Raw genomic sequence first — 24310 nt, forward strand, 5'->3', positions numbered from 1 at the left:
ACCAATGAAATTAATCGACGCGCTGAATCGAGAGAATCATTATTAATTCGGGATTTACTCAGATTACTAGCAGGGGGAAATATACGATTCGAGGATTTATTCTTTAGTGGCATCTAATCCTGTTGGGATTTTATTTTAGTTTTTTAATCTCATAAGATCTGTTACTTATCGGTACGATGTATTTATGATACACTAGTAAAATAAAATATGCGTGTTGCGTACTATATTGTATTTTCTAGTGCATTTTATTGACTAATTTTTATTAAAATTTCAAATAAAGATCAAACTGTAGCTGACTGTGTAAGAAAAAAAAAATTGATTGCATAGATATTTTAAAATGTAGAAAAAAATAAATATCCACGGCCGACAGGTGAAAACGACATTCGAAATAGTTTCTCGATTTACTCGTAATTTCAAATTATTCAGGTTATTATTATTATTATTTGATTTCAGTGTCTTATTATACCTACATAATATATGTTTATAGGTTATAGCTGTACTCTGGCCTCTTGGCTATTTGAGACTTTTAGGTCCATCGGTGGCACTACAAACGCGTAGTTTACCCTATTAGATTTTCTCTTTCAATATAATTATTTTGACCATGTACGTTAATACAGGGTTCGTATGTAGTGGTGGTATGTGAACGAGTTGTTTCATCACGTTCAGGACATCCCCGCCGTAAGCGGTTTTATTGTTATTTTCTCCCCTACGTGATGATTAAGATAAAAAAACAATTTTCACATATTATTCGGATAAGAGAAGTACATAACATTACTGATGATCCGTCGATATGAATTTTTATACCTATTCAGTACGCGTAAGGTAACGTGGAAGTGTATATTATAGTCGGAATTGGTATCATGCATGAATGTTATCTATGTAATTTGTTCGATAAATATTTTTTCTCTTCAATCTTGGCTCTTGAGTGATTTTCAACGATTTTATCGTGTTAATTGTGTTTCGCTTGTTTTTTTTCATTTTCCATTTTGTTTTTTTTTTGTCTTGTGCATAAAATTAAATGTTCCTACCTCGACAACGGTACTTCAAAACAATAACGTGTGTTGATAAAGAGTGAGTTAGCGGGGATGGGTGGTGTTTTTGAATCAGATTACTGAATCACATATTATCTGTAGCGACTGGAAAATGTTATTTTCAATTGCCTAACCATTTAATTCGCACGATCATTCGTAATCCATCACGAGCGTAGACCTTACGACGAAATCACTCGCCATAATAGAATAGTGGTCGTTCGAGTGCCGATTTACACGTTGAAAACCGATACCTAAGCGTTTGAAACTCATCTCATCATCACATGCACGCATCTTTGTATTTCGTGGAAAGTACCACACACGATCAAAGAAAACGTACCGAATGAAATATGTTATATTATTATTACGATTTACATATGATAATAATAATAATAATAATAATAATAATAACTTAATAATCATGATTCCCCTAGCGCCTTCGTTCCCTCTACAACCGCATGCGTATACGTGTACCAACTCCACGATTTACATAACCGTCATCGATTGCTGTGTCTTACACATGTTGCGTACGTTTTGTTACTGTTATTGCCACATTAAAATATCGTATGCATATGCGGAGGCGGCGGCGTCGTGTGACCGCTATGGCATCGTTAAAACGCCAAACGAAATAAAATCACGAAAAGTGATTGTAAAACACTTTTAAGACAATACGCGGCTACGGCAGCGGTGATACGGCTAACGCAGCAAGCGCAAAAACCGTCTTTGAAATTCACCTGCTCCTATGCCCGCGGAAACGAACGCTAAACATCCGTATTGTGGATCATTCAAGTAGTTGATGTAATCGTATCGACGGGTTTTTAATGCGGTCGTTTTGATTTTACCCGCCGCCGTAAATAATAATAATTCCAACGACCCCGGCGCAACGCTAGTTATTGTGTCCCGTGTGTTATTATTTACAATTTTCACATTACATCTACGCCTTACACCATAATATACCATATCCCTCGGAAATGTGTACGACACGTGAATAATGTTAATTTCGAAAATATATTCGGGCCTTCTCCGTAAAGTACACGTACACCGGTCGGCGGCCGTCGAATAATAATGTAATATATTGTGTGGTTTGTGTTTACGTATTAACCGGAAACTACTTGTGCGACCGAATCCTCCGGGTGGTTTGTTTTTCATTATATCTGTTCGCAAGGTCAAACAACGACGTGGATCTAAACAGGAATAAGGGTTGTGAGGAGGGTTTATTATTATTATTATCATTATTATTATTATTTTTTCCCCCTCGCGATGGGAACGGCGAGAAAACAAGACGTAGGCGAGCGACGACTACGCGTACATATGATGACGACCATGACGTTGATTATGACGACGAATGTTCGAAGGCGCGCGGGGTCAATGTGACGTAAATACACACGTATAATATATACAAATATTCATCCCTCGTTCGTACACGCACTGCAGTATATTGAATGAAGTGTAGACTATATATATATATATAATATGTAAGAACCTCAGTGGTTCAATGAAAAATTTTCTTTATGGTTTTTAAAAGCAGTTTATTGGGTTTGTCAAGAGAGATAACTGCAGCGATTTTTTCATTTCCTCGTTTTATATTTCGAACAACGGGGGCCGAGCATTCAAAAAAGAACAGTTAGAAAGAGAGAGTTAAGTGTGCGTGTGAGATAGAGTGATGGAGAGAAAGAGAGACGGTGACGGAGAGAAAAAGGACAAGACAGAATTACCGCTATAGTATGTAGTTAATATACACTTATTCCATTTTTTTTCTTTCTTTTTTTTTTTTAAATTTTTTTTATTTGTGTGTATTTCCCTCCCATACGTAATATACGGCTCCGATGTTTTTCTTTACCCGTACATGTGTTGCGTTAAACGTGTCATCTTGGGAATATCTTTGCCCGGCAAACATGTGCGCGCGCGTTCATCTTTGTACAATATCGTCGTGTCGATGATGTTGGTCCGCGTGGGCCAACGTGGTAATAACCACCGCCCTGCAGTTTCTTTCGTTGCGTATAATAATCGTGTGCAGAGTCGTACATTGTAACACGAGATATTTCCGTAATATTTCTCTCTTGTACGCGTAATAATCCTTTCGTATAATTAACGTAAAAAACATCTGATGTGCAGACGATACGGGATTACGGAACATTATCGTTGTGCTTTTAAATCGTACATGCAGTAATATATTACTGGAGCGCGGATTTATATACATTAAAAACCAACCAAATGTACGCTAAAAAACCCTAAATATGCATAAAAATATGCAAAAATATGCGCTAAAAAAGTTTCATTTTTTAAATTGTTATGTTATGAAACAAATGATGTGCTCACTTAGCATATCATATGATCAACCAGAATAAATATGCAAATGCATACAAACCCGCGCTTTACCTATTACGTTTCACCAGTTTTTTGATTCAATCGTTTACATCTAAATGCTATTATGTATTATCTAAAGAACAATTATGTCGATTTACTTTTTCCGGCATTTTTCATCAAACCGTAAACGCATAACGTTTTCGTTTAATTAATTTAAAGTTATTGTGATTATATCATATTAAACATAATATTTGCAGAGAACTTAATAAAATGTCTCAACTCGAAAAGAAAGCCGCTTTGAAAATATTATAAAAATTATATAATAATTTTTAACTCTTTAACTAAAAATGAATAGCGATGATTTTTAAAACGTCGAAAGGGAAAACCAATACCTGTATATTATAATCATTGACGTGCAGTTTTCTCATTCATTTAGCGACATAACGTTTTAAAGAACATGTACGTGATATATAGTAAAAAGCTCAATTTTTATAAAAAAAAACGTCACTGACTGAACACTCGCGGTTTTTCGATATTGACGACGATCGAATTCCAATCCCATCATCACTGTGCACGACGAACACGGGGCTTGTGATAAAACATTACAACAACATTACAACGCTTCGGAAAACTTTATAATTGAATTTAATTCTCATTTGTACGGGATGGTTAGGTTAGTTAGTTTTAAAGTCTGATTTTGATGTTTTTTTTTTTTAATTCTTTTCGTTCAACAGTAATAAATCTTATCGTCTTATCGTATCGAGTAAATGTATACGTTGATTATTTCTCTTTACATATCCGATCACACACACATACACAAGCACACTACTAGTAGACACTTTTTTTTTTTTGTCACACGTCGTTATTTCATCTGTGCGTTTTACCCCGGCGGTGGCGGCATAAATACACACACGCACACACATTCAACACATGCTGATGGCGTCAAACGCCGCCTCGCAAGTCTGTGGCCTACGACTCGTCGACGGCGGTGGTCTTATACATATTTTAATAACTATTATTATTATTAATTTTATTCGTGTTAATTATCTGTTTCTTTCCCAGGATTATTATCTGGCCGCGGCTGGCTAAAGGTGTTTATATTTAGATAATAAAACGTATGTAGGTATGTATTTGATATGTTCGTATACGGTATAAAATGTATACGTAAACTGTATACGTCGTATACCGTGTGTATTCAATTTAATAACGTGTTTCGTTTCACTGTAGTATAAACTCATGTAGAACAGAAATACGTCCGAAACGGTATAATCGGTAATTAAAAACGATTGATTAATGCGGCGTTAATGCGATAACGTTTTTAAAACCGCTTTTGGATAGTAATTATATAATTTTCATTCAAGTGTATTCTCTATGAAATAATCGTCTATATGATACTTCGAATTTGATTTCAACTTAACCCTAAAACGTATATAACAAAGAACTTAAGCGTACGAAACTTGACTTCTCGATCGGGATCTTAAGTCTCTGCAAATCGATTTTACTGGTACTGAAAAAACACTTTTAATCGACCGCACGAATACGTACCCATAGAGGGTCAACATTATGTACACGCGGCAAAGTGCGTTGACACTACGATGTCCGATCAACTAGTTTCTCCTTTTCGGTTTAATAAATACATTATATATATATATATATATATATATAAATACAGACACACGTATATGTGCGTTATATTAAGAAAAAGAAGAAAAAAGCCATACGTACAATTACTGATAAATTGGAATGCGATCTAATATAGCCGGCCGACGGTGGACTTCTGAAAATAGCCGAGACAGTGTGGTGGCATTGTTCGGAAACCTATAGTCCTTGAACGGGGTGTTCAGGTTTTGTTGACATTCCAGACGTCCGGGAGTTGGTGGATACCTTTACTTAAAGTACCATAATATATTATATGGTCCCTTCAAGGTCTTTTCCGAAGAAAAAAAAAAGTCGTGATATCGCTTTTTTTTCTTACACGCGTGCTCGCTCAACGTAAACATTCGCTTGTTTTTACAGGATTTGTGTGTTGCATAATAATAACTTGTTGGCGTTGCATTCAACATCCTTGCGATGCAACGGTTTCTCATCGCCGATGCACTACATCCCCCTTGGGCGTCGGCCAAAACCAAAATGGTGGTCGTCACGTCATTATGACTGGGAAAATCAACTTATTTATTCCCGTCGTAACAACTGCTGCGATTCTGTTTTCTTATTTAGAAAACATGACTCGGCAAATACTTCAATACTTCTCACCGCTCGATTAATTTCCATATTAGTTGGAAAAACGTTTATAGAATATATTTCTGCCCTTTATATTATAAGCGTTTTCATTCCTGATTCCCATTAATTGGGGTTCCCTTGCGATTCAATTTTCATTTTCGATTTCACTATTTTTCCAAACACAGCGATTGTTGTTGGCTCATGTGATATACCACTAAAATTAAAACATTTTACGACAAGTACGACGTGTATGATATACACAGGATACTGTAATAATCTTCTCCGGGTACATAAAACTGTACGCATTTTTATTTATATGCCCAATGTTGGTATCAATCGTATTTAGGTGTGTGTCATGTAACCGGTTGTTAAAAATTTAAAAAAGTGATTGTTGCGTGCTGTCAATGATTTCTAATTACCGTACACGTATGTGTATTATTATCTTTTTGAAACATAAAAATCAAATGTATGATATGAATAAAACACTACACACGCGCATCAATTGTTCTCAATCCACATTCGGTTCTATTGTTGAACAGATACTTTGAAATTTAAGTTTTTATCAAGTCAACGTTTCGTTGGAATTTCGACCGACAGGAGGGGGGATATGATAGTTCGATTTCATATATTTCTTTGATTATTGCAGTTTTCAATTTTCTTTTAATATTAACATACTCAAATTCGTAAAACATTCGAGTTTCAATGAGCAACACATATTTCAATTATTTTGAACAACGTAGTTTTCTAATTTTTTACATTTCCCTTTAGTGGCAAATAATCGTAGACCAATTATTATTAATATTATTCGAATTGTATTATAATTATAACTTGACTAATACCCGTGCCACAAAATTATCAGTGACAATTTGCGGAGTGCCATTTACATTTTATAATTAATTCGTATATATTTAAAATGTTAAAATATGTATTCTTATTTTTTTCGATTTTAATCAATTATTTTGTTGAATCTCAAACATTTAATTCTATGCCAAAAAAATATGGCGTTATTATTATCACAAGGTAATATCTTGCAGAACTGTGATTTATAAAATAATAATACTTAAACGAGCTCACAAACGCGTACATTTTATTACATGTGTGTAATAAAATGTACATTTGCTAGTTTGTACAAAGAAAGAAAATAAAATTGCAATCGCTTAGATTTTATGTTTGTAATGTTCAGTACCGATTATATAATTATCATTTGTAAGATCGTTGTTTCCTACATCATCAGGTTTTGGTTTCTTCAATTTTTTCTTTCTTTTTTTCAAGTGGAAATGAACTGAATTTCAGTGCATCAAACGTTTTTGAAAACGGTGTAGTGTACATATTCTGGAAACTTTTACATCTGGCCATCGTGTATGATGTGACAGGTCAGTTATCAGTGAATCGTACTTCTAGGCGACTATAATAAAATATTCCTGTTTTTGGTATTGTTTATTATCAAAAAGTTGTTTGGAAGAACTTCAAGGTTTTCCGACGGAAATTAATGTATTCAAACATCAAATGATCAAATATAGAAAGTGTAATCAAATATTTTAGAACCGACTACATAATAAAATCATGTACGTATATAAATTCCTTACACGTAAAAACGTAATGATCAGCGTTTACTATTATATATTACATTACGTTGGACATTATAAAACAACATAAAATACGAAAGACTAGAACATGCATGTAAACATTAAAATATAGCGATTTTAGTTACACTCTTTGTTAAATATTGTAAGTAGCGTATTTGGAAACACGATCGAGATCCAAAGATACATTCTAAATCGCTTCAGATCTACCTATATTGTTCAGAGTTTTCCACAATCCTTTTCTCGTACATCCGTGTCGTATGCTATTGTGTTGCCTACCGGTATGAATATATCTGGAGCGTCTCCAGAATCAATCGACTTGCATTATTTGTAATCTTACGGATTGAACGATCCTTGTTTTGTTTGGAAAATTTCTAACCGGGCGGTGACGGCGTGACGACGTTTGCTGTACGCCGCATACACCCTTTCGTTTATTATGTACGTCGTGGTCGTCCTGTACACAATGCACGGACAACGGAACGCAACACAATACCGTCACGTAATAATAATGATAATAATAATAATAATAATAACAACGATCGAGTTGGCGCCGCCTCCGATAATTTACGCTTTCGACGAGTACGTAATAATGGAATCACAGTGTATGTATTGTGCCTACCTATGTGCGCGTTGTCCTCTGACTTGACAGCTTCAACGGTGAGCTGCTTCGGTCTCTCGTCTGATTGGTGGTCAAATTTATGAGATTGTCCGTGTGTGTGTGCGTATTCGACGTAGCGGCGGCAACGGGTCCAAGGGCGTCGTCCGGCGAACACACGCGCTCGGCTCGTGACTAACGCAAGGGGAGTTTTTTTTTTTTAAATTTTTGCGTGCCCCACCGCAGTGTTTTCGTCGTCGTAAGCCTCGGGGGAACGTGTGCGTTTTTATTATTTGACTTTTCATATTTTATAAGATGTTTAACTTGCGCGCGAGATTTAGAAGGGGGCGCGAATAGGGCAGTGATGGGGCAATGATTTCTGTGCGTGTGTGGGAGTGGCCTATATAGGTATATATATACATCCTATTTATCGACGACTGCTGTTTACACACATACATATATCGTATCCAGTATGATTTTTTTTATATATATATATATGTTTTTTTTTTATCTGATTCGATTTTTTATTCCGTTCCGCTTACGTGCGTATACGAGAGAAACGTCTGTGTATAGCGAACGGCCCCGTCCCGCGCTGCCGCGATCGTCATCGACGACCGTCCTCTACGTAGTCCGCGGAGGCCACGCATGGGATTTATTTATTTTTTCGTAATTATTATTATATTCCCATTAAATACACGATTGAACACATTATTTTTTTTTTTGTTCATCACCTGTAGTACTTCTAAATCATTTTACATAAGCACTAACCCGTCATCCTTAGTCACACCCTTCGCTGGCCTCCCTGTAAGTCGGCGCGTGCACCCCGCTGTACACGGAACGTCGACAAACACGTGATCAAGACACAGATCACGGACCTGGGGTGTAGCACACCGTATTATTGTTGTTATCAACACCATTCGATCATTATGTCGCAAGATAAAGATTTACAAAAAAAAAAAATAAAAATATATATATATATATATATATATATATATATAATAAATTATGCGCAAGTGACTATTGTTCCGTCCCGACGTAACATCTTAATCGACTGGTCCGGTTCTGGAATTTTTTTTAAAGTTCGTTAAAAAAGTGTATGATATCAAATGTACCCGTGGTCAAAACATTTGCATTACAAGGGAATAGAAAAAAAACTGCGATACGAGCTAATTAGCATACCGATATTGCTGCTATTTACCTAGTATAGGACTAGGTTATAGGACTAGATGTTTGTCGCCGATCCCTTAAATCGACCACCGTATTGAGTATCACTTTTGTTTGCGATGTACGCTTTGTTCATGTAACATGTCGAACAGATATTTCTTTTTCGCACCAGAAGTTTCTAATTCTGTCGTCGACCGATCATAATATATGGCCATCGCGCGTAGTATATGTGTTCAGAAACATCGCGGCAACGGCACGCGGGGGCGAATTATCGCGCGTGGTCAGCGTTGTTCCCGTGGGAATATAATTATTATAATCATTACCTATGTACGGCCGATTGAACGGTCGACGAAAGCAGTGGCGCCCAGATAGGTTACCAAAGGGTGCAATTGCATGTGCTCTCGTCGGGGGTGGGTGTATAGGTGGGTTGGTGGGTATATAATTGGACAATTTGGATACCAAACATTATGGAGTACGGTGAGCAAATAACATTATTATTATAACACAAACATTATACCAATACGGCACTGGGTGTAGACATCTTAGTTTTAATGATTTATAATACATCTTAATTCCTTAAATTTATAATTATTTCAAGAGTTGATTTACAGTTACAGACAACGATTTAAACGAATGTTTTTTTAAAAAAAAAAAAAAAAAAAAATTGGTAGGTGGTTAGCGTTTAACTTTTTAGTTTCATATGCTCTCAAAATACTTCTGTGCGCCACTGGACAAAAGTAAACGTGTGCACAATGGGAAATGTTCGGTAGACGATCGAGCGCGTTCGGAGTTTTGGACAATATTATCCCCCACCCTGCCACGGCTCCTCTGGCGCGCACGAGAACAGGACGGGAATAAGAAATTGTTAGCTGACCGGAATAAAGTGGATACCGGTTGAACGGTCGGTGAAACATAATACATCGGAATTCGAGGCGGCGCGACGGGCCGTGCCAGTAGTATACTTGTATAAAATTATAATTCGGTTTTCGGGTGTTGCGCAAACGCGTTTCATTCACGAAAACGTTTTACTCGGTCGCCGGTGTGTGCACCTACCTACGCCACCAGCACGCGCGCACAAAGAGAACGGATTTCGAAAGTCGTCGTCGACGGTATATATTATTGTGCGGCTAAACTGGTACAGATTTACTGCCGCGCGTGTGCGGTCCACGGTGTTATACGGGCACGGAAATTTATAGACGGAACGTCTAGGAGGGACGACGGTCTCGGCCTGCGCAGCCTTACAAGGTACACCGTGTACGTAATAACTGTTGCGGCGGTGCGTACTGGTCGTCGGTCGTTTTTGATCATCATCCCATGGCCATGTTTTTTTTTTTTTTGGAATACACGCGGCGCGCGCGATATTAACCGAAGGAAAAAAGAGAGAAAAAAAAAAAACGCCGCGCATACATTAAAATACGTAAATGTATTCGACGACGGGCTGTAATTGCCGCCGAAAACTGTTGCGCGCCCATGGTTGACCATATAACGTTCAACCGTATAATGGTAATACGCGCAACAACGACGACCGTGCCGCGGTAACGTACGAAATTGTGGTTTCACTTGGATCGTCCGATAAGAAAACGCAAACAAAACGTACATCGGTTTTTGATCTCTACGAATATTCTCGTGTGTGCATGTGACCTGTTTTATTGTGAGCTCGTTTCCCTCCCCGAGAATGAGAGAGAGAGTGTGAGAGAGAGATGATGAATTCGTTTTGCTGAATAAAACGTGCGTAGTTTTTGCTACAAGAATTATCTGCACAAGGCAAACAGATATCGTAAATTTATCAACGCACAGCGGTATTCTACATGGTCGATTATGACATTGCCGTTTCTCTCTTCTCTCTCTCTCACTTTCTTTCTCTCATTCCCTCCAAGTTTGACTCGAGGCAGATATTGCACAGTGCATCACCTCCCCTCTGCAGATTCCCCAAGGGCTGTCACACGACATTCGTTCGGCCGTTAATCTCTCGTCAACGCGGCTCCCGACGCTCTCCGCAGATTTCGCTACCACACCGCCACCTTAAGCGCGCGCACGCCGTGACTCGCAAACTATATTACCGCATACCGGTACCCCGGTATACCATAGGTCCGGGCGCACGCTGGTCATCGGACGGAAATTTATGGTGCACGGCGGTACGTATTGTTTTGTACGATATGAATGTACGCGACCGCAACGAGACGGCCCCGTTTCGTCGAGATTTATCACATACGATCACATACGTATATGCGTATCATATCCCTCCCACGGCGTCCGCCCGTGTACATTTCGTTCTCGTCAACACGAAAATTTAGTCACGTACCGAGAGTCACATCCCCCCGAGCGCTCGAATAAAAATCGAGTTGGCGAAACAAAGGACTACTAACTAGCGCGTGACGACGGCGGAAAAGAATGCGGTGCGCAACATACGATTTTAGACCACCGGCGTACGTGTTGCGCGGCAGTGAACAGGAGAGAAGACCGGGATCGCTTTCGTCCTCGGGCGCCTAGACCGTACGTTGCGCAAACATAAAACTAGACCGTTCGCGCGTTACGTCTGAATGCGAAACGGAGCGAGAACAACAATCTGAAAATCGCCGCCACTAACCCCACACGCCCCTGCATGTAATTTCGCTAGAGACCCTTCGGAGCCGTTCTTGTGCGCGCGTGCGCTTCGCACAGCTTCCTGCCCGTCAAAAAGTATTCGTTCATCCGGACGGAACCGTTTCAATGTTTGAATTTCTACAGAGGTACAGAGGTGGAACTAGGGGAACTTTTACGCCCGGGCAAAATTTTAAAATTACGCCCTACCATAGACCAATAATGAAATACTCTCCTCGAGAATACTTGTTGAGTTTTAACCCGTTAACAGTGTTTAACAAAGTTTGAAAATATCAAATCAGTTAATTACAAAAATTACGACCTCTAAAGTTGTGCGTCCGGGGATGAATGCCCGTTCTCCACCCCCCTAGTTCCGCCCCTGTCTACATGGCGGTGGTACACCGGTCGAGACGGAAAAACGGGAAGTCACCTCCGGTACGTGCGTTCGCGGGGCATACCCGGTAACCGTCTGGGTCGGTCCGCCCGTCGTGGTATGTGCTGCCGCGCGCGTACGAGAGACCATTGGTTATTAATTGGACCCCCGTCGGCAACCTTCGCATCTCGACGGCGGCGCTTCCTGTCCGCGTGCGCGCGCGCGCGCTCACCGCATTCCGAGACGCGTAAAAACTCCGTACGCCTACCGGGCTCCCACTTAGCTGGGCGGTGGGTCTGGTCGGACGGTGTTGTGCACGCGCGAAACGTCGTCTGCTACGCTCAAGCGCCAAGTGCACGTAAACCTCCAAAATCACGTTGCATACGCGTTTCGTCAACAAAAATATGCCGAGTAAAATCTGTATCCGGTACCACCGAGAGCAGCATTGATTTTACGTTTGGTTGTCTACCGCGGACGTTACGTAATTTCCGTTGGTACGAGGAGTGCGATTTGAAAAAAAAAAAGTTACCAACGTTGCACGTTCTATTTTTCGATAAAATTTATCAAGGCATTATTGTTGCAAAGCCGTTGCAACGACAAAACGAATCAACTAAATAGTTCTTAGCGCTGCCGGACACTGGATTTCGTTGGTGTTGCGTTTGTGGTTCGGTGATGAGTTCAAGATTCGAAATCATTTCGAGCCCGGACGAATGTGAAACGTACATCATAGATTTAACCGGCCGCACCTAGGATTGATCGGTGATCAAGCACAAACCGTAACTTACGTAAACGTATACATGTGTATCGATTGTTTGGGACTTCTAAGGGCCCGTGTCGATCGGATAAAAATCGATGAAAATTAGTCACCTGGTTCGTAACGTAATTAAAAAAAAAAAAAACAATTAATAATATTAAATACAGTAATTTCAGAACCGTGTTAGGAAAATGGGATCAAAGAGCGACAAAAATGATCGTTAAAACTTTCGAGAAGTAACATTTCGATATTCATTACTGAAATCGCCCCGATATACATAAAAAGTGTATTCTGAATTCGACAAAACGTAATAGGAAGTTTTTTCTCTTGGCGTTCATTGTCGTCAACGGCGAAACGCGGTCAAGTGCGTTTGTAGCACGATGTAGCCACGCGAATAAAACTAAATTAACGCAGATATAATGAACGAATAAAAACGCGCTTGAATTGATTCCACCGATCACGCGGATGATTGTTGTTGACCGTCGAACGTCGCAAAAATAATAATAACATGATTTATTCGACGGATTTGTATTGCGATTATCAGCTATAATATTATAATCTCGCATACAATACGCGCTACATTATAATATCGTATTTTCGACCGCAAGCCGCTCTCTTTATACTATTATAATATACTACGCGCGTGTACTACCTGTATGTGCGCATTGTATAAAATAATATTTATTAATATTATTACGATTATTGCAGCATCTCAGCCCGTTCCGTCGCTCTCGCACTCTTGCTCCGTCTCTCCGACGATGTACAATATAATAATAGATACTCCGTTGACGGACTGTCCCAGTCACCGAAAAAACAACATTATGCGTATATTATACTGTACGCCGCGCGCACCGGTCGATTTCGACATGCGTATAAAAACCGTCTCTACACAATACGATAATAATAATAGTATGTACATGCCGTAATAATAATATTATTATACGTGTATGTGTGTCTAAACATCGTCTCGTTATACCGAGTGCCCCCCGGAGTAGCGCCGATAATGAACGAGTGGTTACTGCAGGGGCGGGACGAGGCAGGGAGGGTGAGTCTAGTAGACACGATGCCTCCGGGTGCCGCGCAATCTTCGTCCTGCAGGACGGTGTATTTATTATTTTTCTTCTTATTATTATCGTCATTATTATAATAAGTGCGTGCACGAAACCGTTGTAACGTACGGATTTCGTGTACGTGCGTGCTCCAGGTCAATCGGATGGTCCGTGTTAGAGTTAATGGATGCAAAACCGTCAAACCGAGTGGTTGAAACGTGTTTGTGAAAATGTCCTTAATCGCGCGCAGTCTATCCTTTCGGTGGTTCCGACTGTTGCGCTCGCGAATCGTGTGCTTCGCTGAGGCGTTTCCTGTTTTTCGTTCGAAAGCCGCAATGCTAATTGTATTATTCACTCATAAATATTTATTTATAACGGTTGATGATCGTATTATCCTTCCGACTCCATTCATCAACGGTCAATTGTAACAAAAATCAATAGTATTTTAATTTCATTATTATCACGTGCATTGGAATCTGTTAATATTATCAAGTTTGTGTGTACATCATGATTTACGTTCGCCGTTGCGCAATGTGTTACAGACTACAAGTTTTGCTCATATCCACCAAGCGTGATCGCTGGAGCCTCGATCGCGGCTGCTCTCAACGGACTGGAATACGCGGCCATTCATAAGTACGACTTGTTCACCAAGTTGCACATCATAACTGGCTCAAAAGTGGTAAGTTCAGAACACCATTTTTTTATTATTATTATTATTACTATTATGATTGCTCTGTTTGTAAATATTTATTTTATGAGCGCGTAATCTTCGTGTTTCGCGACGGTGTATCGTCCGACGATGATCGTCGTGATTGTAAAATTATAATTAATTCGTGACTCGCGAGTAAATTTCAAGGTAGGCTAGGGTTGAGGGAACAGTGGTTTATTTTTCTTTGTAGAAAAACACATGAAGGTTTCATCCCACCATCGAAATCCCGTAATACAACTTTCAATGAACGTCAAAAGCTCGTACACCGCGTTCGTAAAATCCCCTGGGCGAGTATGCGTACCAGCGTAATTGTTCTGTGTTCAATATCCACTCGTTCAAATATCAAGCAGTATATTCTTATGTTCTCCTCCGTATCTTTGCAGTTGGTTTCTCGCGTCCTTTCAGGACTCAGCCATTTCAATGGTGTTTCCGTTGCAAGCCCTGCAGGAGACCCTGCTCGGTGCATTAGTGTTTGCGGGGCGCACTGTTACAGGTGTTGCATTATTGTTCGTCGGTTGCTGCATTCGCAGCATTCATGGGAGCGTGTCCATTTCTTTATGTCCGATTCCTTCGATATTATCGTTCTGAACCTCATTCAGGGACGTACTCGTGTAGCATGTCCAGCCTTACGTTTATTTCACCTTGCTCTCTTCAACTCTTCCTTGGGCTTTGTATTAAATCACTGACCATTGCTGCGGGATCCGCACCGATAGTTGTACTTTGATATTATTATAATACACATGCTATCCACACTTGACGGTATGTACACACAATGGTGTCGGAGAGAACATAAGAGAGTTTATACGTACAGAGGAGTTTCGTTGGATTCGACAGTTCGCGTAAGTATGCACGCGGCAAACAGCGCCGACGTTCAACACCCGCGTGCGTTCTACGCGCACGCCGATGACGATTTTAAAACGAACTGTTCGCGCACGAGTACAATTATTGTTAGCGGTACGTGATGGTGATATCCGACTCCGATCAAACGTTAGTTAATTAGTTAATTAATCCTTTGCCCTCGAGCGTTACACGCGCAGGGTTCACGCGTCCATCCCGCGATCATCGCGAATCATTGCACAATTATTACCGAACACGATCATATTCGAATTTCGCAAATACACCTCTGCGCGTATACATTATCGTGTGTGTGTTTATGTAATCAATGCATTTGGTATGTGTGCGATACGTGTATTTTCGGATATGTACGCGGGCCACACGCGTACCGGCAGTTATTAATGTTATCCTCGAATCCTTCTCCTTCTCCTATACATCTCACTCCCGGTATCGGTTGATTACCATACGCGTACATTTCACCTGATACACCGTGTTTATATTGCGTATGTATATGTGTACGGGCGATGTATTATGCTAATGGAGTTTTCGAAGCGACCGTGTGACCGACAAATACACGCACGTACGTAATGTGTGTACACGTTTTCGTTGTTGTATTATATGCGCGTGTTTATGGCATTCGAATCGCTTACGCGAATCGTTCGGTTTCGACGAAAACGTCCTGCAGCGCACGGGGATATATCTCTTTGTATTCCTCTTTGATCTCAACGATCGTTAAAAACTCGTCCCCGTATCGTTTCCCGTGTGATGCTGCGCGCGCGCATCTACGTATGTGTTTAGGTGTACGGACACGAGCTGTGGAAAATAAAACTACTATTTTTTTATATTTATTTTTTTATTCCGAACCCGCCGAGACGCTTTTGTACGCGAGTTATCATTGTTATCGATTCGTCTCATTAGAGACGGTACAGTACAATAACGCGTAACTATTATTATTATTATTATTATAAATTTAATGTATACGGGATGGGTAACCGTCAATGGCCTTTTTCTTACCGCGCGCTCATTATCCTTCGTGCATAGGTACGCGGAAAAAATTGTTAAAAAGCTTTTGATTAACCGCGGGATTGCGTTTTTTTTTTTTTTTTTTGTTTTCCAGGAGGTCTTGAAGACGTGCCAAGAGCTGATCGAAGCTATGGTTGACAGTCACAAGAGACAACGCAAGGAGATCGAGTATGAGATGTACGGGAAAGTGTACGACAAGACTGCCGAGTCCGACGACACCACGGACTGTTGGATTTGAAATGGTCGTTTAGACTTGCAAAACACACTAAAAAAAAAAAAAAAAAAAAAAAAAAAAAAAAAAAAAAACATAAAAGAAAATTACTCACTCAATTTTATTTTACTCTGTATGTTCCACTTATTATTCGATCGACGACAAGCCGCGCGATCGACACGTATATTCCATAAAAACTTTTATTTTTTAAGGTACTCGCATATATTATTACATATGTTTAGATATTTAGACTCGTATGACATAATAATAATAATTATTAGTGCCCTTAAAATTAGGTTTTATGATTATTATTTTTATTATTTTCTTTTTGACGGGGAAGGCAATAAAATACGCTTCATGTTTCCGTACATATAATATTATAATAAGATTATTATTATAATCATCCACAAGCAACTCCGGTCACTTTGAAACGGCGTGCGCTGGCTAGAGTTTGGGAGTACACCGCATTATAAAGCCAGCGTTAATTGAATAAAAATGTAATTGAAATTAAAAGTAATAATTAAAAATAAATTTCCTATATAGATTTTCTGAATCAATCGTATTGCGCGTGTATGGTATAAATATATTTTCAGTTCATTGTTAAATATTTTATTCGTTCCGCACAACACCCGATTTATAAATGAATTAAATGTACAGTAAAGTTCCGGTATGGCTACCTAACAAACAGATTCCTAAAATTGATTAACTTTTAAGTAATATCAAAATAGTTAGTTATTATAATATTATATATATAAATATATAATATATATATATATATATATATATATATGTATATGTATATATATATATATAGATTTTCTCGCATATTTTTAAGAGTGTAAGATAGGCTTGCCGATTCGGAGTTCAGCACGAGGATGGTGCAACATTGTTTTTGAAGATCTCTTGCATCGGAAGTCTAATTTTTTTTAATATTTTTTAAAGCTCAAGTTAGAAGTGAGATTTTCCGTAAATACATCTACATGTATGTATGTATGTATGTATGTATGTATGTATATATATATATACATACATACGTATATTACACAATTGTTAATTTCTTTTATTTTCGAATGTTTATATTTATTTATATATTTTCACTATATTTTCGCATTAATTTTTTTTTTTAATTTCTAATGATATAAGTCTGTTTTAAAAGGATAGCTTTTTTTTTTTCTATTTGATCCCGTAAACAAATCACTATATATTTATTTAAAACAAAAAATAAATCGATGTAGTATGATTGATATATTATACTTTTTTGTGTACAATATCCAGATAATTTAACTTATTATTTTATTCTATTTTTTTTCTTTATTTTTCGTTAACATTAAGAGTTTTATAACAAGTATTTTTAAGTACCCACATATATATTTATATATAGAACATACACTGTTGTTTTCTTGATTACGACCCCTCTCCACCCATTCCTTAAAAAGTCGGAGAGAAATCTACGAGAAAAAACGATAGAATCACGTCTTCCATAGGCTTCAAATCCGGCGAAGCCATTGGCTCCCGAGATTTGTTTCCCCCCTCGATTAGCTTCGCGATGTGTGCATATGGCATGCATTCAACGCCGGGACGCGGGTCAGGATCGCGGCGCGGGCTCGGACAAGGAGGGACACACACGAAAGAAAAAAAATAAACAAAAATTAAAAGAAAAAACGAGTTTTTTTTTTTTAATACGCGCACGTTGCTGCATACCTGGGTTCCAAGTTGATTTATTTTTATTATTATATTTTTCTCTCACCCCCCACCATAAAGTACTAGTACCGTAGTAGCAGTAGTATAGTGTATAGTAGTTGTAATAATAATAAATATTAGTGTATAATACACATACGCTCGCACTCGTGTACGTATAATATCATATATATATATATATAGGTCCTGAATGTGTCTCGAGCCCGCACGTATTACGTATACATAATTCCGTCTCGGCGTCGAAAACGCAATAGCCAATTAGAGGGGGGACATAACGTTTTGGCCGCGTTATAATTATTTTAGAATGTAAGACGCACTATACCAACATTTAATAGAGGTACATATACACTTTTGTACTACACATACAATACGCACATATGAATACATTAAAAAAAATATATATATAATATTATTATAAGTACACTTTTTGAAGAGTTATATAGTTGTTGGTAATAATAGTTGTAAAAAAAATTATACAAAATATAGTACTAGTACACGATTACTTTATCAGAACATTTATATACTTATACGTTTTATATTATATTTACTCGAGTTGAAAAAAAAAATAATATTTTATTCACTACTTTTTTGCACTGTTATCGACGCAGTTGTTTTTATTTTATTGTATATTATTATATTATTATGTATGATTTTTTTTTCCGTTCGGGCTATTTCAACTATTATTTTCTCCCAATTTATTTCTGCAGCCTTTCCTATATTGTTGGTTTATTAGGAAGTGGAAATACATTTTAGAATTGTTACCAACTGAAGTAGTCAAGTATAAAAAAAGATATAAAAAAAGAAATCTTAAGTATAGATTATAATATCATGTTTTCATTTTAATCATTTATTATATATTTATATTTATTTTTTTTTTCAAAGTATATCATAAATATAAATGTTGTGTTTTGTAGTATCGGGCATGTGTTTCTACACAACATATGTCTACAAATTATATACATAAATTTAAGTTTTAATAGATAGTTAAGCATATTAAAGAAAGTTATAAATGAAGTTTTATGAGGACACTGTTTTTTTTTAATGTATATTCTATATTATTCACTACGTTTTCATGTGCTTTACACAAGCCATTGTATTTTTTTTTTTTTTTTTTTTTGATTTAATACATAATTTTTTTTTTTTATAATTGGTAATTATTAGTACAAATATTTATAGACTACCGAATTCGTACATCGGATGCCAAGTTTTATGTGTTCCCATAAAGAAAACAATAGGACTTAGATAAGACTCAAACGCTTAAAATTTTGTTTGAAATACGATTACGTTTTTCTTTTCTTTTAAATCTATGTCGATCATAAACGCATAGACTTTCCATATTAGATGTATAAGTTGAGTCGATCTGGTCATATTATCTATGTTAACTTTTTTTTTTTTTTACTGTGCCATAATAAAATTTATATTAATGCGGTTTGTCCATTTTTAATGTTTGCCATTTATATATAAATATATTCAAACACTTTCACACACGTATAGATTGTATTGTATTGAAATAATATTTAAAAATGTTTATTTTTTATTTTTTGTTTTTTAATCCGCCTGAAATAATAATTATGTTTTCCGTAATTGTACATGATTTTGGCGACGTGTAAAAGAAATGTCGAACAGCGCACAGTGGGAGGAATACATGTTCTAGCTGGCCAAAATTAATATGATCAAAAAATCAATGAAATTAATTTTGATAAATATATAGTACACACATTATAAATTATATTACAACAGAATTTATTACTTTACACTTATAAATATATCAGGAAAAACAAAATATTAGGTATCAAATAATAACGAAATAAGAATGAATACAATATAATAATTTTACATAGTAATGTACATTAATATATTTTACTACATTTACATTATAGTTTTTCATAGTTAATACATTAGTTTATATATATATTTACAGTAAATTAGTGAATTTTATTTATTTATTTATTTACTTATGTTTAGAAATTAAAAAAAAAAAGATATTTTTAAATTTTATTTTTTATTAACAAATATTAAAATCAATTGGAATCACTTTCACTACCGCTGGATTCGGATTCATCACATGATTTTTCAATGTTCAATAAGTATATAACTTCTGGAGGTAATTTAGTTGGAGTTTTTTTTAGGTTCGGTTCTTAATGAGGTTATTTTAGGATTAGATGTTACTAAAAGAAAATTGAAAAGATCTGTATTGGTATTTAAACGTGAATTATGTCTTGAATGATGTTTTCTACATCGAATGTAGTCCTTGTTTCGTGCCTCTTGAGCTTCCTCCGATAACTGGCCAATCGGAACAAGGGCATACTGTATTATTAATGAGCCGTGCATTAATATTTTGTGTATGGTTGGAGGCATACGATACCAATTATAAAGTTGGACATATAGCTCAGCAGTTTCTTTTGCGTACTTGTCAAATCGTTCGTGGTTTATTTCTAAACCACTAGACATAGTCGTTAAAATGACAGAAAATCTATTCAACAAATTGATATCAACTCCGGTTATCTCAGACACCTTATCAGTGTTTTTAAAAAACCTACGAGCAACATTTCCAGTATTGGAAGTACCTCTTCCCTGAATAACTTTATCGACTTTCAAACCTAATTCATTCCAAAGCCTAGATTGTACCAACTTTTTTTTTTTCTGCAATACCATTATTTTGCTCAGTAGTGGTCCTTTTGGTTGTAGGGGCTGATTCTAATTTATATGAAATATGTAAGACACATTCTAAAAATTTGATCCACGCATGTAAAGTGGATAATCCATATTTAAAGTTATTTTCATTAATTTGAAAATTATGAATTTTATTTAAGTTATTTATGTTTTTAGGGTTACATTTACAAATAAAGCATACCTGACTTGACGTTTCAGTTAGAGTATTAATTATTTTACCATCAACCATTGTCATAAGCATAGTATAATTTACACTAATAACATTATTATTAATATTTAAATCGAATGATTTTAATTCAATAATTTCTTTTTCTGTTTTTTTAACTTCATTTCGGATAACCTCTGATGTCTCTTTTTCATAGAGAAATTTTATTGGCCTGCAATATCGAGTTGAAGAAGGGTATGTATTTTCCCATAAAATAGATTTTTCATTTATACTCTTACAATGTGCTGCAAGTCGCAGAGGAACCAATGAAAACAAAAAAATACTAGTATCTGTTAGATTTATATCGCTTTCAACATCACAATCATCTGTTTCTGTTTTTTTTAAATTGTTGATGATACTCGCTGTGGCCAGAGCTACCATCGCATCTCCATTTACATATAAAATCAAATTGTGAATATAATTCTCCATAATTAGTATTATCATCAAAATTAAGTGTTTCGCATAATCTTAATAATGTATGGTCTAATAAATCTTGGAGAGGAACTGACGCTCCTACTACACTTATTGCAATATTTTTTGGATAGTACCTATCTTTAGCCAATCGAATTTTATCATAGGAAGGATATATATCAGCTCCATGTTTTTTTGCACCTAGTCGGGTTAAATGGTAAGAATTTTTTGTCATACGAGTATCATCCATAAATGCAATAGCCTCATCTTCTGTGTATTGAGTCAGGTTTGACTTAGTATTTGTATACATTTTCCTTATTTTTATTGCACGTTTAGATGAAAACTCAAATACTTGTGGAATAATATGGGCTGCTGCACGCTTTCCTTCAACGTATAATGTAGATTTTACAGCGTAAACTAATTCATCCGATGTTATCGTCTCCCTTAAATTTTTAACGTGCCTACGATTAGAGCGGTCACTAAGCTCAGAAAAAACTTTGGGTTGTCTACCGGTACTTGTCGAAGGTTGGTTAGAAATATCACATTTTTTTTGGAAGGAATATTAAAATGTAATTGTAGCCAACATTTTTTTTTTTTTAACTTAGTTATACAATAGTTCGACTCTTTCCATTTTTTATTCAAAATACAACAAAATCCATCAATTTTGTTCGACATACATTTTTCAAAATCGTTATTATCAATATTCAAAATGTTACCAAGTCTATTTTTTAAATAATCCATTAATATAAATTTCATTTTACTAGAATTTCTACTAATTTCATTTTTCAAACATACTTAAAATAAGCAACTATTAATATATTGTGTTTATTGCTACTTTTATCTAAAAAAAAAAAACATGAATAATTCAGTTGGGGGGGTTGAGAGGGTTATAATTAGTATATCATATTAAAGTACATATATTAAGGTTTGTAGAAAAAAGAAAATCAAACCTCTAGAAGGCTGTAAAAATATTTGTTGCTTTATTAAAGGTAAAATTAATACGTTAATAACTAATTATTTAAGATCTAATTAATGAATTATTTTAATTAAAATAATAAATGAAAATGGAAATCTTACCATCTAAAGTCAACACGGGATCGTCCATTATAATAATTCTTAAAAATTATTTTTCTCAGTTGTTGACAAATGCTTAAAACACGTTGCAACGTACGAACGTAAATGATATACTTGTATAGAGTTCAATAATCTAAAAACATTAAACCGCGCTTATCACCGCGATACGCCGGAAACCTAATAAATGTTATCGATGGTGCTATATTTATTATCACCAAGCATCTGTGTATAAAAATTTGTAAAAATTAAAAATTAAAACGATTGTTCAATTTTCTGTTCTTGGCCAGCTGGAATTCGTATTCCTCCAACTGTGCAGTGCCTATAATGTTGTTAATATTAAAAAAAAAAAGTTCTTATCATATAATAATAATTATTTGTAAGTTGATATACTACAGCATGTTATTAGGAGGTTAGGTATGTATTAATAAATATCAAGTATCGATTTTTATTTGTACACATTACATTGATATTTTTGTACTTATTCGTTTTATTGTAAGTTCAATATTATACTATTAATATCAATAAAGGAAAAAGATTTACTACAGTTAAACATGTCGTTCGTTTGTGTATAGTTCATTATCATTAAAGCCGCTTGTCGGACCTGCCTGTACGTTGACGACGAAGGATTTCGAGAGAATATCTTTCCCGTCCGCCGAAGCGCTCGGACGCGAACGGTTCAACCGTGAAATTATCGTTCGCCCGTCAACTCGATCGAGTTTTCCAACGGTGAGATGCCGAACGACGCATTATCCAAATCCACGGGGCGCGTCTAAAACGCGGGGTTTCGTCGGACGGATCGCGTGAAAACCGTGGCGCTCGGCCGGCGGGCTCCTCGGTATCGAAACGTAACGCTACAACACGATCTTCAGTAATAATAAAAAAATTATTACGATAATAATAATAGTAACAATATAATAATTGTTGTGTCCCGGGGGAGTGGTAACGGTACGGGTTATTCTGTGCGGACCCGGTACGTGTTTCTGGGTGTAATGTATGCGCGCGTATTAAACGCGTTAGTATACATAACCCTTGACCACTTCGGTCGTGGCCAGGACGAGATTCGATCTCGACTCCTCGTGCCCGGACAGACCGGAAAAACGATAACTCGGAATGCGCACGAGAACTATGACGGCGACGTGTACGTATCGTCCGCGCTGCGGTGCGACTGACTGTGTTTTCGTTCGAATTAATTTACGTCCAAATCGTGATCGGCGACAGTTTCGCGACCCCGTCGTCCATACCAAGGCCGTATTGGGCTACGCAAGGGCCCATGGGCACCTGGAGCTTAGGGGTGTTTTTAGTAAACCAAAAGAATGCGGGTAAAAACATTAAATGCTTATTTTGTATGATGACTTTTGTGCAGTCGGAAGATATGAGTTATTCATTTTAAACAAAAATCTTTTGAAATAATGGGATGAAAAATATACATAATGCAATTGCGCACAATTAAGCGTTCATTATTTGTTTGACATTAACATTGCTATTTATCTAAATTTTTTTTTATAGGCAATCATATTAGGTAATATGTTACAGATCTCAGATACCATTCATGCAGTATATACAAGTGTGCACGTACTAGAGATCTGCATGGACAGTAACAGGCTTGGACCGGGCCGGGCCGTTATATAAATATTGCGGGTCGGTTATGGGTGGTATCGTAGTATTTTTCTTTGGACCGGTCGAAAACAAAACTACCTAGTTTAATTGCATTTAACCCAGTGTGATCGGTATTTAAAAAACTTAACTAAATTATAAAAATCAATAATTTTTTTTTTATACCTCACTACTCGCTCACTGATATTAAATAACGATAAAAATA

General features: G+C 36.6%; 2 protein-coding genes across 2 annotated transcripts in view; one reads left to right on the forward strand and one right to left on the reverse strand.

Moving 5' to 3' along the window:
- LOC112688659 (G1/S-specific cyclin-D2-like) overlaps positions 1-16525 on the forward strand; it is a 63632-nt gene extending 47107 nt beyond the window's left edge. The window contains exons 4-5 of the mRNA XM_025561966.1: positions 14196-14332; positions 16314-16525. Of these exons, the coding sequence (XP_025417751.1) occupies positions 14196-14332; positions 16314-16457 (281 nt within the window). The 3' untranslated portion in view covers positions 16458-16525. The remainder of the gene's footprint in view (positions 1-14195; positions 14333-16313) is intronic.
- A 3554-nt stretch (positions 16526-20079) lies between these two features.
- Positions 20080-20806, reverse strand: LOC112688647. The gene has a single exon (XM_025561945.1). The coding sequence runs from the start codon at positions 20781-20783 to the stop codon at positions 20238-20240; it is 546 nt and encodes a 181-aa protein (XP_025417730.1). The 5' UTR covers positions 20784-20806; the 3' UTR covers positions 20080-20237.
- Positions 20807-24310: the final 3504 nt, after the last annotated feature.

The sequence above is a fragment of the Sipha flava genome, unplaced genomic scaffold (assembly GCF_003268045.1).
Source record: "Sipha flava isolate LNK unplaced genomic scaffold, YSA_version1 3_pilon_pilon, whole genome shotgun sequence".
Lineage (NCBI taxonomy): Eukaryota > Metazoa > Arthropoda > Insecta > Hemiptera > Aphididae > Sipha > Sipha flava.